The sequence below is a fragment of the Neoarius graeffei genome, chromosome 7, assembly GCF_027579695.1.
Source record: "Neoarius graeffei isolate fNeoGra1 chromosome 7, fNeoGra1.pri, whole genome shotgun sequence".
Classification (NCBI taxonomy): Eukaryota; Metazoa; Chordata; class Actinopteri; order Siluriformes; family Ariidae; genus Neoarius; species Neoarius graeffei.
The window spans coordinates 39,263,028-39,280,549 of record NC_083575.1 but is presented as its reverse complement, the minus strand read 5'-3'; the positions used below and the strand labels follow the sequence as shown (position 1 = coordinate 39,280,549).

The 17,522-nt window shown below is 41.2% G+C and overlaps 1 protein-coding gene across 2 annotated transcripts in view; it reads right to left on the bottom strand.

The window, feature by feature from the left end:
• srbd1 (S1 RNA binding domain 1) overlaps positions 1-17,522 on the bottom strand; it is a 129,542-nt gene that overhangs the window by 49,719 nt on the left and 62,301 nt on the right. For both annotated transcript variants that reach the window (XM_060925610.1, XM_060925611.1), the window contains 2 exons: positions 5,465-5,556; positions 541-623 (listed from right to left, as the gene is read on the bottom strand). In XM_060925610.1, coding sequence (XP_060781593.1) covers positions 541-623; positions 5,465-5,556 — 175 coding nt within the window. The remainder of the gene's footprint in view (positions 1-540; positions 624-5,464; positions 5,557-17,522) is intronic.

Sequence of the window (17,522 nt, the reverse complement as noted above, 5' to 3'; positions counted from 1 at the left end):
GAATTTCACTGCGCTTGAAGTGTGCATATGACAAATAAAGGTTGTTTCTTCTTGCACACAATTATAATCACAGTAGCCATATCCTTTGTAAAAACATAAGTGTTAAATAAACATTGCAGTCATGCCTGTTTCTTTCATATTTCATTGTATGTCAATATTTGTACATTTTTATAAAACAAGCACATATCTGTTAAGTACAGTATTTTTCATATTTAAGAAAACGGGGATCCTATAGTTCAAAAACTTGACGTGATAGAGAAAAACTGAGATCAGTTTTGGATTCTGCACCCAAAAATTAGTTAAAAACAGCTGTCCGACCTAACTCGACAAAATTTGTGTTCCCCAGTGTAATTACATGAAGTTAATCCATCAATCTTTACTTTGGTTAATTGCAAAAATGGCCGAACATATTCTATTTAGTGCGATATTGTACAAATATAAACTTAAACTCGAAAAAGCAGCTCCTTTTGTTGGAAGAACAGTCCACTCCCACTCAACTCAACCATATTGCTTGTATTGTCCGAGTGTCACGTGACTGACCTGGTAAGTACCAATGCCGATGTGTTTAGGGTCAATCTTGATCAGCTCAGCCAAAGGGTCCTGAACACGTCTTCCAATCGACACTGAGGAGAAATTCAGAAAAACCTCTGTCAGGGCAGGGACAGCCAGACAGAGACAGGCAATAGACTGGAATCTCAAGGGACTGGAAAAATTACTCCGTTAATGAACCAGCAGATCAAATTAAATTAGTGAAGATTAGCCATGCAAATGATTTTTTTTAAAAAAAGTGATACCAGGCTAAACATGAAAACGCCACACAGCTTCATTAATTATACTAACAAATGGTAATGGCTTATAACAAATTACCGTCTCGTGTAACGATTGCTTACCACAACCCCTAAACTATAATTACAATCATCATCACTATCAAGCGATGAAAAAATATATATATTTTTGACAAAAAAAAAATGTTGAACAAAAAGTTAGAAATCACTGTTTTCTCTAAGGTGACAAAGGGATAGAAAAAAAAGGAAGCAAATAAGATAAAAGGTTAGACACAAAATGAAAAGCCAAATATGGAGAAATTAAAGAACTACTAACTGTAAATCCTTCCAAGACTAATATCTCTGGTATTCCAGAGTAATTAATGCACCGCTGTTGATATGGATACAGTTGACCAGTTCAAATTAATTACAGCCCGCTAAATTAATCAGATCTAGCGAGGTATAATTTTACTATGTCCTTAATTTAACAAAACTACACTGGAACTTTTTAAAAGCCTTACAGACTGGGTCTTGGCTGAGAGGCTGGAAAGGAAAAATCAACAAACATGCTCTGATGTTTAAGTGTGAACGCATGACAGGATCATTTAACAGCCTGAGCTACAGATGAATACGCCATCACATGCACCAAACCAAATATACGAGAGAGAGAGAGAGAGAGAGAGAGAGATCCTCTGATGGTCTACACACGCATGCACGTTTTGCAAGATTTCATTCCTCAGTACCTTCAGTATCAAAGCAAAGATGGTAGACGATGTGTGTGTCTCGACAAATAAGACCAAATAACTACATTTAGAAGGAATAAAATCTGACAATTTCTACAGTACACTTTGGCACTAAAATATAATAAAATCTGCCAATACAATTTGCCCAGATGCTAATAATAAGCATGGGTAGCATGAGCTGTTGGATGCACTTGATTTTATTCATTTTGTTTAGCATCGCTGAGGGCCAACAGGGAGAAACAAAAATGCTTCAACAAAGAATATGAAACGTGTTAGAAAGGGGGAAGACAAAAGGAAAATAGACACACAGAACATAAACCCTTAGAGAAATGTTGTTAGGGAACAAGAGCTGGTTTCAGGCTGACTGCTTGAAAACAGAGTCCACATTACAGAGAGCAAGGGAGAAGCGGTGCTTTTATACGTACTGTACAAGGCCTGAGCTGAAACTCTATCCCAGTGCAAATATTATTGCAGGCAGAAGCTTCCCACTGAGCTCAATGCAGAGATGCAGCAAGTACGGCATGGCAATCATTGTACAGCATCCCACCTCCACACTCACAAACACCTACTTAAAGTCTCACTCACACCTGGACTCACAGGCATTACAATCTACAATCTGCGATTCAGAAACCCACCGACACATTTCTCTACTCACACGTAATGACAAAGCATTGAAACACTCAAAATAACACAGTCTGTAAAAGTTCTCAAAAAGAAAATCATTTAACACAGGAACTCAAGAATATCAAATAAGTCTTAAAGTGTCAGTGAACATAATGCAAAAAGGTGCACCATGTAAATGTGTCACAATTAATAAAAGCTAGTTGGATTTACTCACACACTGGCTCAACTATTTACTCACACACTGACGCAGTTTCAGCAAAAATACGCTTTTAGGGACACACATTAAGTGGCAAAACAAATCATCAGAACACCGCGATCGACCGAGGGTGGAGTCACTGACCAATTGAGGGCACAGCTAATCAACTATTCATTGCAAAATAGTTATGGCAAAGAAAATATTGGAGCACAGTACGTGACCAACCGACTAACTAAGCGCAGTGTCACTCACTGTCCAAGCAAAGAGAGTCACCGACCGACCAACTGAGTGCAGAGTTGCCGGCCGACCGACCAACTGAGTGCAGAGTTGCCGGCCAACCGACCGAGTGAGCGCAGAGTCACAGAGCATCCGAGCACGGAGTCGCCAACCGACCAACTGAGCAGAGTCACCGGCTGACCGCAAAGTCACCAACCAACTGACTGAGTGCAGTCACTGACTGACTGACGAACCAACCAACTGAGCGTGGAGTTTCCGACCGAGCGAGCACAGAGTCGTCGACTAGTCATTGAGGGTCACACACATTAAGTGTCAAAACAAAACATTGGAGCACAGCGACAACCGACCGAGCGCAGGGCAGAGTCGCTGATCAGCCCAGCATAGGGTAGAGTCACCAACTGACCAAAAGTGTAGACAACAACTAGTCATTTAGAGTCACACACATTAAGTGGCAAAACAAAACATCAAAGCACAGTGACCAACCGACTGATCGAGGAGTCGCCGAGCAAGCGAGCGCAGAGTCGCTGAGCGAGCGCAGAGTTGCTGACCGAGCGAGTGAGTGCGGAGTCGCCGACAGAGCAAGCGAGTGCAGAGTCGCCAATCGACCTACAGAGTGAGCAAGCACAGAGTCACCGACCGACCGCAGAGTCAGCCATCGACTTGTCGTTAAGGATCACATACATTAAGTAGCAAAACAAAACATTGGAGCACAGCGACCGACCGACCAAGCATAGGGCAGAGTCGCCGAGTGACCAAAAGCAGACACCAACTAGTCGTTTAGGGTCACACACATTAAGTGGCAAAACAAAACATGGAAGCACAGTGACCAACTGACCGAGCGCGGAGTCACCGACCAACCGAGCACAGAGTCACCAGCCAACTGAGTGCGGAGTTACCGGCTGGCCATGGAGTCGCTGGCTGACCAAGCGCAGAGTCACCAACTGACTGCAGAGTCGTCAACTAGTCATTAAGGGTCACATACATTAAGTGGCAAAACAAAACACTGGAGCACAGCGACCGACCGAGCGCAGGGCAGAGCCGCTGACTGACCAAAAACGTAACCACCAGGGTAACACACATTAAGTGGCAAAACAAAACATGGAAGTACAGTGACCAACTGACCGAGCACAGAGTCACTGGCACACTAAGCGCTTAATCACTGACTAACTGACAGGGCGTAATGATTAACTGACTGAGCATTCAATCACTCACTGACTAAGCGTTTCGTCCCTCCCAAACATATACAGACTGACTAAGCACATAGTGACTGACTGAGCATACAGTCACTGACTGGCTGAACATAACGTGGCTGGCTGACTGCTTGGTCGCTGATTGAGTATATAGTTGCCTGACTGAGCAAATAGTCACTGACTGACTGAACACAGTCACTGACTGTTCAAATAGTGACTGACTACGCATAAGTTGCTCAATCACTTCAGTTGTTTAAAACAAAGAGATGAAGGCGTGCACTCAGTTTCCACCGATCTCCAATGTTGCATGGCATTTATACGTTCGCGGTCTCTTCAAATGATTCAAAGAGAGGCACTGATGAGAAATCAGATCCTGTCGGAGGGTGCAATGAAAAGGTTAACGTTAATGGCGACTTTTATTTTTATAGAATTCAATGCAAAAGAATATCTAAAACACAAATGCGCGCGCGCACACACACAATGTTGCAATTTCTTATGGCTTTTGTAAAAAGGATAAATATAGCTCCCCAGTTCACGCTTGCAATTGACCAGAAGATGATTTACGATAAACGCTATGCTGATTCACTGCTTTTATAGAGGAAGTCTGGAATAATTCTCAGATCCTGCTTTTGAGAGCATTTGAGTCATTTCCAGACGTTTTTGTGCGCTTTTCGTGTTTCGTCTGTGTGGTCCCGGACACAAAGCTTAAGAAGTTCAGTCCATTTTTACAGTAACATAATGAGTTACACAGATCTAGTAGGACCAGGAGTAACAACGAGTACAATTTGTAAACAATGCAAGACATTTATGCTCTGCTAACCTAAACGCAAACCTTTGAGGTGGTCGGTCAGTTATAACTGCTGCAGTACAGCTTGCATTATTGACTTTAAAACAAATATGATGTAATGGTGAAACATGGCTTAGAGGCAACTATCCACAAAGGCACCATCGGACAGAAATAGACTGAAAAGGCAGGGAAAAATCTAGATAACTGACTGCGGAGTTTAAAAGACAGGTAAGGTATGTTTACAACTGCAGGGCCAGCACTTGCACTTAAAAAATAATAATAAAAATAACAATAAATAAGGGCGGCACGGTGGTGTAGTGGTTAGCGCTGTCGCCTCACAGCAAGAAGGTCCGGGTTCGAGCCCCGTGGCCGGCGAGGGCCTTTCTGTGCGGAGTTTGTATGTTCTCCCCGTGTCCGCGTGGGTTTCCTCCGGGTGCTCCGGTTTCCCCCACAGTCCAAAGACATGCAGGTTAGGTTAACTGGTGACTCTAAATTGAGTGTAGGTGTGAATGTGAATGATTGTCTGTGTCTATGTGTCAGCCCTGTGATGACCTGGCGACTTGTCCAGGGTGTACCCCGCCTTTCGCCCGTAGTCAGCTGGGATAGGCTCCAGCTTGCCTGCGACCCTGTAGAACAGGATAAAGCGGCTAGAGATGATGAGATGAGACGAGATGAGGAACAATAAATAATTGTTTTTTAATCTTAAACTGTTTTGTAGAATGTGAACCGCAGTCAGAAAGCAGCCATTTTCCTAGCAGAGAAGGGAACTCTCAGGCTTACAATTCATATGAAATGTGAGATTTTAAAACTTCACTGGAAATACACTTTGATGCTAATATTATATTACAGACATTTGGCAGTTTTCCTGTCAAGGTGTACAAAAATGTTTTTGAGAGAGAGAATATAAATTAAGTAATCGTTACCTGCACTCCTCAGGTTTGGATCCAGGTCTGGCATCTCTTTTACTGCCTCTGGACTGACACTGTAGATGGACGCTCCAGCTTCATTAGTGATACTGAAAATCAAATACACAGTTTACATTTCAGAAATCTGAAAAGGAAACAAAAAACACAAATTCTCAAAAACATTTCATCTAATAAAATGTTTCCCAAGTGATTCTAAAGAAGTCTATTTGATGATAGACCCAGAAGCCTCTCCCACAGATATCTTGAACCCATACTGTAATGGTGCACAATCCCAGGCTATCACAATTCAGAGAAATAAACAACATTTTTGATGTACACAAACATCACATATGCGTCAGTTTACTTTGGCCATCAAAGGCCATGACATCTAAAGGGCACTACCCACACTACCGTTCAAAAGTTTGGGGTCACCCAGACAATTTTGTGTTTTCCATGAAAAGTCACACTTTTATTTCCCACCATAGGTTGTAAAATGAATAGAAAATATAGTCAAGACATTTTTCTGGCCATTTTGGGCATTTAATCGACCCCACAAATGTGATGCTCCAGAAACTCAATCTGCTCAAAGGAAGGTCAGTTTTATAGCTTCTCTAAAGAGCTCAACTGTTTTCAGCTGTGCTAACATGATTGTACAAGGGTTTTCTAATCATCCATTAGCCTTCTGAGGCAATGAGCAAACACATTGTACCATTAGAACACTGGAGTGAGAGTTGCTGGAAATGGGCCTCTATACACCTATGGAGATATTGCACCAAAAACCACACATTTGCAGCTAGAATAGTCATTTACCACATTAGCAATGTATAGAGTGGATTTCTGATTAGTTTAAAGTGATCTTCATTGAAAAGAACAGTGCTTTTCTTTCAAAAATAAGGACATTTCAAAGTGACCCCAAACTTTTGAACGGTAGTGTACATCCTCTCAGACATGTGTGTCACAGCTGTAAACAGATATTAATAACAGCAAATCATTAAAAAAAGTTTTCCAAACAGGAATGGGGAAACTAAACTCACTATCAGTCATTAATTAATGGATGCAGTAGGATACAAGTACCACTATTTAAAATTTTATCCAAATTTCGTTGCGTCTGAAAATATTCATTTTAATAAATCACACGTAGCCAGCATATTGCTTTATTTCAGATCGGGAATAATTTAACAGCATCATTTTGGATTTCTGCCAGACTCTATTTTTCAACCTTTTACATTATTGTAATGCTTTTCACCTCACAGCAGCTTTAGAGAAATCCAGTTGTAGGCACCTAATGTTGCAATGAGAAAATTAATAAGAACTCTTGGATGAAACCTTGAGACTTGGATACGGTCTCAAAAAAAACAAAACAAAACAAAAAAAACACAGAGTCCAGAAATACAATAAAGCATGGAGTTAGGAATCTATCAAAAGACAGTCCAAAAGTATATGTACACACACACATACATATATGAATTAATTTAATTACAGAATTTACAATTGCGTGCAAAACTACATCCCATGTTATATCAAGTTACAACATGGAATGTAGTTACACACACACAGAAATAATTGTACTGTAGCTGTAAAATTATTGTCCGGCACAAAATGACAGGGTAAAAATGTGATAGGTGATCTCTACGCCAACTGTTGCAATGTCTTTTACTTCACGTGTCTGGACATGGTCACCAGTCTGCAGTATGTAAACGCTACAAGAAAACTTGTTAATGATTAATGACCATGTCATGCTGCCATTTGAGGGGGGAGAGAAAAAAAAGAAGGAAAAAAAACCCTTGAGTTAATACTGCCATCTAGAGGACATAAAAACTAAAGGAACGTGATTCAGCAACATGACCAGCCCATGTGTCTGGTAGGAACTCGTGCTCGGTAACACCATTTTCTTGCAGCTTTGTTTATGGCACAATGATTTGGTGAAACATCACCGTAAACTATGGTCTGAAGAAACAGCAGCATGGAATAAATACTTGTTCTTTAAAAAAAAAAAAAAACATAATACAATATTAATAATGTAACGCATAGAAAACACTTTTAAATCTGCTTTTAAAAAAATAATTTTTCAGCCTTTATCGAGTTTAAGCTTTCACACAAAAACAGTTTCTCACTCCAAAAACGGGGTTGTACCGTTAAGGATACTCAAGGTCAAGGGCAGATTCCAAAGAAAGCATTTATTACTTCCTGAAAACATGCACACACAGTCAAGGTCAAGGTCAGCCACCAAAAGCAAGTTTACTACTCCTCAAAACCAGACTACCTTTACGGGTACATAGCCAAGGTCAAGGTCAATGCGAGATACCAACCCTTTCACAGCTTTCATCAAAATCATAAAAAGAAAGTTTGAAATGTGCCAAAAAATAAATAAAAATATAAACACCACGCTAACCTCTCCACTCACTCCTTTTTGTTTAGCATGGCTCACTATGTCAACTCAACCAATTACAGAAATGACTGCTCACAGAGGCTTTGGATATTCTATTAGAAGAACCTGTGGTCTGTTTTTTATTCTCCTCCTGAGTCCCCCGCTCTCCCCTCCCCTGTATCAGAACATCTTAACCCACCAGCTGCCCTCTCTCTACAGCTGACATGTCGCTGTGAAAGCTGCTAACAAGGCCTGGCATATGACCTTCACTAGGGTCACGGTGGAGCTGGTCATTAATAAGACACCACCACACACATGCAGACTATGAAGAGAGAGAAGAGGGGGGGAAAAAACCCCCACTACTTCTTTCATCATTACAGGCTTTGTAGATGCAGTACAGCCGTATAAATACACTTACCAGAATTAATAACACCTATTTGAATTTTCAACCCCCCCCCCCATACACGTATCTGGGTGACAACCATGTCATATAAGTAACAAGAAACCATAACACCACAAACAAAACACAGTAAATATGTGGAAGCTTCTGATCCCCCCCCCCCTCAAATTAAGTGATAGACAGTATTGTTAGCTGCTTGGGGTCAGCTGAAACTGAGATGGTCTCTCGCTCTCTCTCTCTCTCTCATATATAGAGGAATCTAACAGACCTAAGGGAAAATAGAGCAGAAAAATAGAAGGCGGAACAGACTGCCTCCCTCCCCCAATCATGTCTGAATGAATTAGCATGATTGCTGGGGCATCTGGATAACAGTCCACGCTGACCCTGGCATGGATACATGGGCACAGTCAGTCATATTAATGCAAGGGCATTGCCATGGCAGCCAGCAGAAGGATGTCCATATCCACTTTGCCACAAGTGAATGTAAACAGATCCACTCAAACACACAACCTGCCTCGAAGCACTGCTGATGACTCGATGACCCTGCAGGTCTGACGGTCCATATTGGGGGGGGGGGGGGGGAATCCACATACACACTACTGGTTTATTAAGTCATCGTCATTGTCACAGGGCAAAGTCAGCATCAAGCTCCTCAATCAAAGGAACAGTAGCCCTCTCACAGCTCGCACGCCCGCAGCCCTTGTCCGCTTCCTGATACAGATATACAGTAGATGCACACTTTGATACCTTTCCCATGTTGCAAACACACGAAAACAAAAACCCAGACTGAGATCATTCACTGGATCTTTTAGAGATGAGAACAGGATTATCAGATTTATCATGTGTTCTTGGGATGCAACCATTTAGTTCAGTGTAAGGACCATTATTATCCAACTATGAGTGTATAAGCTTTAACTCCAAACCACCACCACCATCTCTGGAATTTTTCACCTCAACAAAAGTGTGAAAACCTTTGCTGAGGGTGACGAGGTTTTAGCATGTCAAAAAATAAAATCAAGAACGGCGCATTGGTTTTGTGCTTCACTGCAACATAATTGTGGGGGAAAACTTACCTTCGCTGTAGCCTTACATGTTTTATATGGCACGATTGGCGAGATAACCTTTCATTTTAACATTTTTAAAAAGAACTTTCACATTCACATCCAATCTAATAAAAAAAAAAACAAGTTTCCTGGTCATCACATTGCACACAAATGCATGCCATGATAACCCACCAAAAATAGCAGTTCCAAGCTAGCCATGTACTAACCCTACAAACCATGTTAATGAGCACTTCAGTTGACTTACGCAGTTGAGGCACTGAGGTTTCCATGTCCATCTTTTTCTTCTCCAAAGGCAATAAACTTTAACTTCAAACCACCAAGCCTAAGGAAACTAGGCATGAAATGTGCAGCACAGTAAATGCCTTACTGGTCAGGACTACTTCCAGACATTGTAGCATCACAAGAACCCACTAGATGGCAAATGATGAGTATTTGGCATCTGGGTTTAAGGTGATAAAAAATTTGAAGTGACTGCGAGTTCCATCACATGCCTGATTGACGAGAACCAATCCGTAAAATATGGACTCGGGCTGACACTTTAGTATTGATTGAGTGTCGACGCTACACAAAAGAACAGGAGTGTATCTGTGGAAAAGCACAGGACATTACATACTGGGGGGAAAGTCCAGATGATCTACAGTTGGGCGGTCAGGCAGTCAGATGGTAGATAGGTAGGTAGGATAGTTTCTCTCTTGCACTGATGCATCATAAACAGTAAATTTTAAAAAAATCTCAAAGAAAATAAAATTCAAAGAAAAGACCAGAATGCAGCGGTGCATAGTTGCAGAAAGGGAATATAATGAAGGGGAACTGAACTGAAATTCCACTGTAAATTCATTAAAACTGAATTACAGAAGTAGTCTGTTAGTTAATAATGTTATATAATAATTTTATTAATAACATGTATAGTTGCAGTCAGAAGTTTATATACTTGTGTGAATGTCTTGGCAATATTGAGCTTTCAGAGATTTCCGTGAACTGTTCTTTTTCTGGGGTAGAACTGCACAACGTACTGTAGATCTTTAATTAAAAAAAAAAAAAGAATTTGATGCACAAGTTTTAATTTATTTTGAGTTTTCTGAAATCAACTCAGGGTCAAAAGTTATACGTACACCCAATTAGATTATTAATTCAGTGGTGCTGAAAGTTCCAAAACATCTTTTGACTTGCCAAGGCCACCTACCTTCCTGTTAATGATCATGACTGACTACAGCTGGTAGTTTCCCTGTGCCAATATGAATACAGTTTGCTTGGCAGTACTCACTGGATTGACCGACACACAGTATAATGGAAAAGGAACTCAGTGCAGATCTGAAAATTAGGACCATAGATTTACACAACTCAGGAATATCTTTTTTTTTTTTTTTTACTTCATATCCGTTTCCGGTTGAGAGTACGCTGTGCGCATTCTGGCTGCCGCTTCTCACCAGAGCTTTTTATTTATTTTTTTACTTTTTCTTTTTTGTTTTTGTGTAGTTTGAGGTTTTTGTTTGAGCGTTTTTGTCCGCCGGTTGTGGTGTAGCTCCGGACCCAGTTTTGGGCGTCGGTTCCCTCCAGGCCTTGGTTCGCCATGGGTGATGCCTGTGCTCCTAGCTATGGACTGCAGTGAGCTCGTTGCTCATTTTAACATCGTGGTTGTCCAGCGCTTTGTGCAGCAGTGCTTTAGTGCTTGGCATGATGTTCCGAGTGATGTTGCTCGGTGGCATCACGGTGGCTGTGCAGGAGGTTTGGGACATACCAGCGCTCTGCGTGGCGGTGCGTCTGTGCTCGCTTTATGGATCCATGGCGTGGTGTTCCGAGTGATGTTGCCCGGTGCCGTCACCGCGGCTGTGCTGGCGGTGTGGGACTTGTTTTCGTGCACCTTTTGGTGGGACCATTGGAATGACATCCCGACCTTTATTTGGTGGAATTTTTTTTTCTTCCCATAATTGTAAAGTGACCTTGAGTTTTGAGAAAGGCACTATATAAATTGAAAGTATTATTATTATCATCATCATCATCTCTTGGAGCAATTTCTAAACAACTGCAGATTCCAAGATCATCAGTTCAAACAACTGTACGTAAGTAAAAGTTATTGGGAGGTGGATCCACTTTGCTGGAAGAAGATCCAAACGGTCACCCTCAGCTGAGAGGGAATTGGTTTGGATGGCCAGGAACAACCCAGGAATGACCAAGGCACAGGCCTGCAATGAACCAGAAGCTGCTGGAACACTGGCTACACTCAAGCAAGTTTTATATCGCCATGTACCAAGAGGCTGCTGTCCAAGAAAGAATCCAGTGCTTTAAAATTGACACTTTGAAGCTGACCAAATGAAAAAAAGAAAGTCTTCTGGAGAAAGGTTTTGTGGTCAATGAGACAAAAATTGAGTTGTTTGGCCACAATGATCAGAAGGACACTGTAGTAACTGTTAAGCATGGTGGTGGTAGCATCATGCTCTGGGGCTGTTTTGCTGCCAGCGGAACTGGTACATTGCACAAAGTGGATGGAATCATGAAGAAGGACTACCTCAGAATTCCTGAGCATAACCTCAAACCATCAGAAACTTGGAGGTAATTGTGAGTTCCAATGACCCCAAACACATCAAAGCTGGTTGTGGAACGGATAAAGCAGGCTAACATTAAGCTGAAAACAAGTCCTAACCTCAGCCCTATCAAAAAATATGTGGACTATGCTTAAAAGCCGAGTCTGTGTCAGGAAACACACAAATTTAACTGAACTCTACCAATTCTGCCAGAAGCTTGTTGATGGAGACCAAAAGCGTCTGGTCAAATTGTAACTTGCTTAGGAACATTTAACCAAATATGAGGCGTGTTGTATGTATACTATCTGACACCCTGTGATAATTTTAGAAAACCTAGAGAGAGAGAGAGAAAATGTGTGTGAAGTTTTTTTGTTTGGTTGTTTTTTAAATTTTACACACACACACACACACACACACACCTCATATTTTTCATACAAACTACATCCAGGACATTGAGAACCAAAGCGTGACATAAATCTCATCTCTCTCTCTCTCTCTCTCTCTCTCCACACACACAATTTTATATACACGAGTTGATAAAATAAATTATACAAAATCCTTTTATCAACTTGTATATCAAAAATATAATGTACATCACATATAAAAAAATAATGAAAAACTAATATTTGAAATAAAATTCATGATAAATGATACAGTACAGATAAACAGAGAACAGAAAGCAGGACGTACAAAGAAATCTCTTATTTTTGATAGTGTAAAATTAGTGGTACCTAATTACACACGCACACAAACATTCACACACTGAGGGCACTAGGTAGGGTGTTCAGCTCCACTATGTTTTATTTGGAACATGGTGAGGAAATATAAGATCAAGCTACACAGCAATATGAAAACATTGCTGTGGGCAAATAAACTCAAACATTACTGTTTAAACATTACTGCTTACATTATTTAAATCGATGGCCTCTTAAATCCGCCAGAAAAAAAAAAAACCTGTATAAAAAACAGTGATAAACTTTGGCAGAACCTACACTAGCCTACAACTGAAGCTTTTCGTGCCAGTAGAGGAGCAAATGCAGTTAGAGACGTTAATCAGGACGATGCTTTTGCAACCAATCAACGGTCTGAACTATTTTTAGCCCAATCCATACATCCTTGCTAAACTCACATGGTACCTAGGGAAGAAGGGGAACCAAATCCAACACCGGTGCTTAAACATGGCTCACTTGGCAGTGGAAACAGTGACAACATGGATAATTATGGGTCATGTGCCAAGCTGATCTGAGCTCTTGAAATGACTTATGGAATTGACCTACCTTTCATCATGTACACTAATGATTATTCCATTCATTAAAGTAGAAACCATGACAGGTTTTAAGCAGTAGAGAGCATGACCATTTCTTGAGGAACCACTGAATTAGCCGTCCTTTCTAATTCAGACATGCAACCTTCAACTGAGCCTATATCTGCAGGCATGTGACTATAATTATCTTCCATCCCTTACTGACCAATTCCCCTACCCAGAACCTGCCACTGTTCTACAGACGAATTTCACTGATGCCAAATATTCATCATCCAAGACCTTGCAGCCATGAGTGATCTCATTCTACCAAGAACAGGCCAGAATCCAAGAGCATTAATTACCTGAAGACAGATTTCACTAAAACAAAATAAAATGAAATGACGAGCGCGCGCGCGCGCGCGCGCACACAAAAAAAAAAAAATAGCAGCAAATTCACCAGCAATAGCAAGGACATCAGGAAGTAGTTCTGAATACCATAATGCAGTGTTTCCCTAAAGGTTACTCTTTTTTTTTTTTAATTCTTATTTTTTTTGGTGGGAGGGCTGGATGAGGATGGTCAGCTGCAGGACCCCCTCCCCACGGCTCCTATTACAGAGCATTTGGACCTGAACAAACAGTTAAAGGAGGCATATTTAAAGGACATGGGACATGAAACATAAATGCAAGCTATATCAGTTTCTTTCCATTAAAAATATGAAATAATTGCATCAACAAATACAAAATCATCTATTAAATTCAGCAAAATCGTTATATTCGTGATGATTATATGGCATTTCTGCTCGAGCTCCGATATGCATATTCTACAACCGGAAGAGCCGCCGTCACGTGATCATACGTCACAAAAACTTTCGGGTACAGCACAAGCGGGTAGATGAACATGGAGAAGTGTGAATCGTGATGACGAATGCGACAAAATAGGTTTTGTGTCTTGGATGACAAGAAAATTGTTTCGTTTTTAGAGTGTTTAATGTACATTGAACATCATGGTGTATTGCGACCTCCCAGTCAGTCAGACGCGCTGTCACTCCTGTTAGCGATGTAGCTAGGCTCAGTATGGCCAATGGTATTTTTTGGGGCTGTAGTTAGATGCGACCAAACTCTTCCACGTTTTTCCTGTTTACATAGGTTTATATGACCAGTGATATGAAACAAAGATCAGTTACACAAATTGAAATGTGGCGATTTTCTATGCTATGGAAAGTCCGCACTATAATGACAGGCGTACTAACACCTTCTGCACGCTTCGACAGCGCATTGATACCTTCACTCGGAGTTGTACCATTATTTTTTAGACAGGGCGGACGGACCAGGGCATTCGCCCGCCTGGCCGTGCCCGACGAGGAGCGCTCTCGGCCGGCTTGTGAGGCAGACGGCAGCCCCTCCTGGAAGTGTGGTTTTACCATGGGCCTCATGCGGTAAGGATTAGTATTATAATTTTGGGTGTATCAATTATTGATTATCATAATTCTGACTCGTTTCGCCATTTTGAATGTTTTCATGTCGGACTCTGGAAGCATTGTATCTCAATCAATCTCGAAAAATATCAGCAAAAAAAAACTAGCTTGCAACGGACTTTAGCTAGATCTATGATGAACTTTCAATGTATGATACAAAAATAATACTTCTTTCAACAGATCATTAGCCTTTGAGCAGAATTATTTTTAACTTACCAGGATGTGTTATCGAGCCGACCGCTTTCAGTTTCATGAGGGCTGAATGAACTCTCACTCTCAGAATCATCTGACCCGTCAGAGTAAAGACAAGATCCATGTTCATGTGAATTTCCAGCTATCGGTTCAAATTGATAGGGTCTAACTTCACATCTCTGTGAAACATCGGGAATGTCACTGTCGATGGTGTCCATTTCGGTAACCTGTTTACATTAGATACCCAAGCGCTGGCTCCTTGAAAAGTTTTTGTAACGTCACGGGTCATGTGACCGCTTAGCTAATTAACGAATCATTGTTTTACGCTGATGTATAGAAAAACTTGAATAATGTGATGATTTTCACATTTTTGACACCCTGCAGTGATTTAGATGGCATTTCTTATGTCCTTTATACATAATTATACCCAGAAAAAAATCCATGTCCCATGTCCTTTAAGGTCTTCACATTTATTTTAGAACAATAGTTAGAGCAATTTTTACAATAGAACTGCACTCCTGTTTTCTGGGTTTTTTTTTTCCTTTTTCCCCCCCAGACGTTAAAATGTGTGTGCACGTGTATATTGCGGTGGGCTCCCTCCATTAGAATGGTAGGGGGAAACACTGATAATGGGAAAAACACACAGGGAGATGTCACTATGATTTTATTGCAAAGATGCAGCTAAATATCCCTACTCAACAGTGTAAATCGGGAGAATAGAGCTATTTACTGTATGTTTATTATTTACTATTTGATCTCAAACGCATTAAGGCAGCAAGAAATTGCACTAATTAACTTTTGACGAGGCACGCCTGTTAACTGAAAAGCATTCCAGGTGACGACCTCATGAAGCTGGTTAAAATAATGCCAATAGTGTGCAAAGCGTCATCAAGGGAAACGCTGGCTACTCTGAAGAATCTAAAATATGAACCGTTTAACACAGTTCATGTTATATAGTTTTATAGACACACATTACTTAGATAAACAGACAGACACAGAGTTACGTATACATAGTTTTGATGTCTTCGGTATTGTTCTACAATGTAGAAAAGTCTCAAAATACAGAAAAACCTATGAATGAGTAGATGTGTCCAACAATTGACTGGTACTGCAAGTAGGAACAAATAAAGTTTCGGTCCCTTAAACACTGAATGGTATGAAATAATACCAACGTATTTGGTGGCAGCTTACTGATTATTCATTCATCTTCAGTAAGCAATTTACTCTAGCTAGGGTTGCAGTGGATCCGAGGACAGTTACTGAACGTGAAAGCATAAAGTGGGAGAATTCACCCAGTCCATAAGAGACCATGATGCTCACGCACAGTCACACACTCATCCACAACTACTGGCAATTTAGCATCACCATTCAACCTACTTACATGTATTTGGACAGTGGGAGGAGACCAGAGAACCCAGCCCATGTTTACATTAGACCGTATCAGCGGATCATCAGATTAACGTTTTTAAAACGATTAGCGTGCACACAGCAACACCAATACACGATTTGCGTGCACATAGCAACGCCAATACACGGATACGCTCGGCTCCGCAGGCATCCTGCGCTCCAAATCACTCCGCCCTGAACAGCGAGTGCCCTCTGGAGGGTGCGCACTCCGGCCCTGCGCAGCTCACAGAGCGCGCGAGTGAAGTGCACAAGCCATGATTCGGGACTGAGCCGCTGTGTGTGTGATCCCAGCGCATATCACTTACCACTTGCAAGTGGAAGGATGGCAAGCCTAAAGACAATCATAACTACACAATGGGCAGTATTTGCATCAGTATTTGCAGTATTTTCATACTTTTATACTCTTTAATGAAAGGTGATACAAGATGGAAGTCCGCGCCGTTTTTCAGCAGTCGCGTCACATGACCAACGCCAGCGAATCAGGAAGGTGGATGTCACAGTGACGTTGTCCAATGAGACGCCAGCTAGAGCTCAGCACAGCGTATCCGCGTATTCTGAATGTTTACACAGCACCAGACCAGACACGATCTGGATTGAATACATGGACGCTGGCGGATTCCCGTTTCCCGGCGTTTCCAGGCAGTTTAATGTAAACGGACAGTGCATCCGCGAAGAAAACGAGACAGATACGGTCTAATGTAAACGTAGCCCCAGAGGAAAAACAGGGAGAACATGCAAAACTCCAGACAATAACCTGAGCTCAGAAACAAACCAGGGACCCTGGATCTGTGAGGCAGCAATGGTTTATAATGGTTTTTGTTTATAAATGTCTAACCATACACTTACTCACTCACTTAGCCAGATTCTTCAGAATTCACCTCAACTGTGAGCATTTGGCAAGATGTACACTAGCACTGAACCTCTGCTTTGCAAAATGTCAGTTAGTCTTGTTTAAAGGTTTAACAGAGGCAATCTTTTAAAAAGTAAAGCAAAAGGGAGATATGGGGAAATGATTGGGACTGTTAAAGGTAGACAGACTTCCAGATTTTTCAGGTTTACGTCATAAAAAGAATTCTCCCTGACACCCAATTATTTTTGTTTAGTGGACCGAAAGCTACTGAATTCAAATCACAGACTTCCAATTTTATTCGGGTTTTTTTTTTGGAAATAGAACAATTAATGAATTTAGGGCCAGGTGGCCCTAAATTCTCTGCTATTATTTCTTACTTCACCCCGACCCAATTCAAGATACTACGTCTTGCATCATGTGGTGGGCTTTCCCCGTTTGCACAAGACATTGTGGGATACAAATTTGAAACAGGAGAGGAAAATGGAGGATGCGAATGAAACGTGAAAGACCGACTATAGTAACAAAGTGAGAAGAAATATATGTTATTTACCAGCT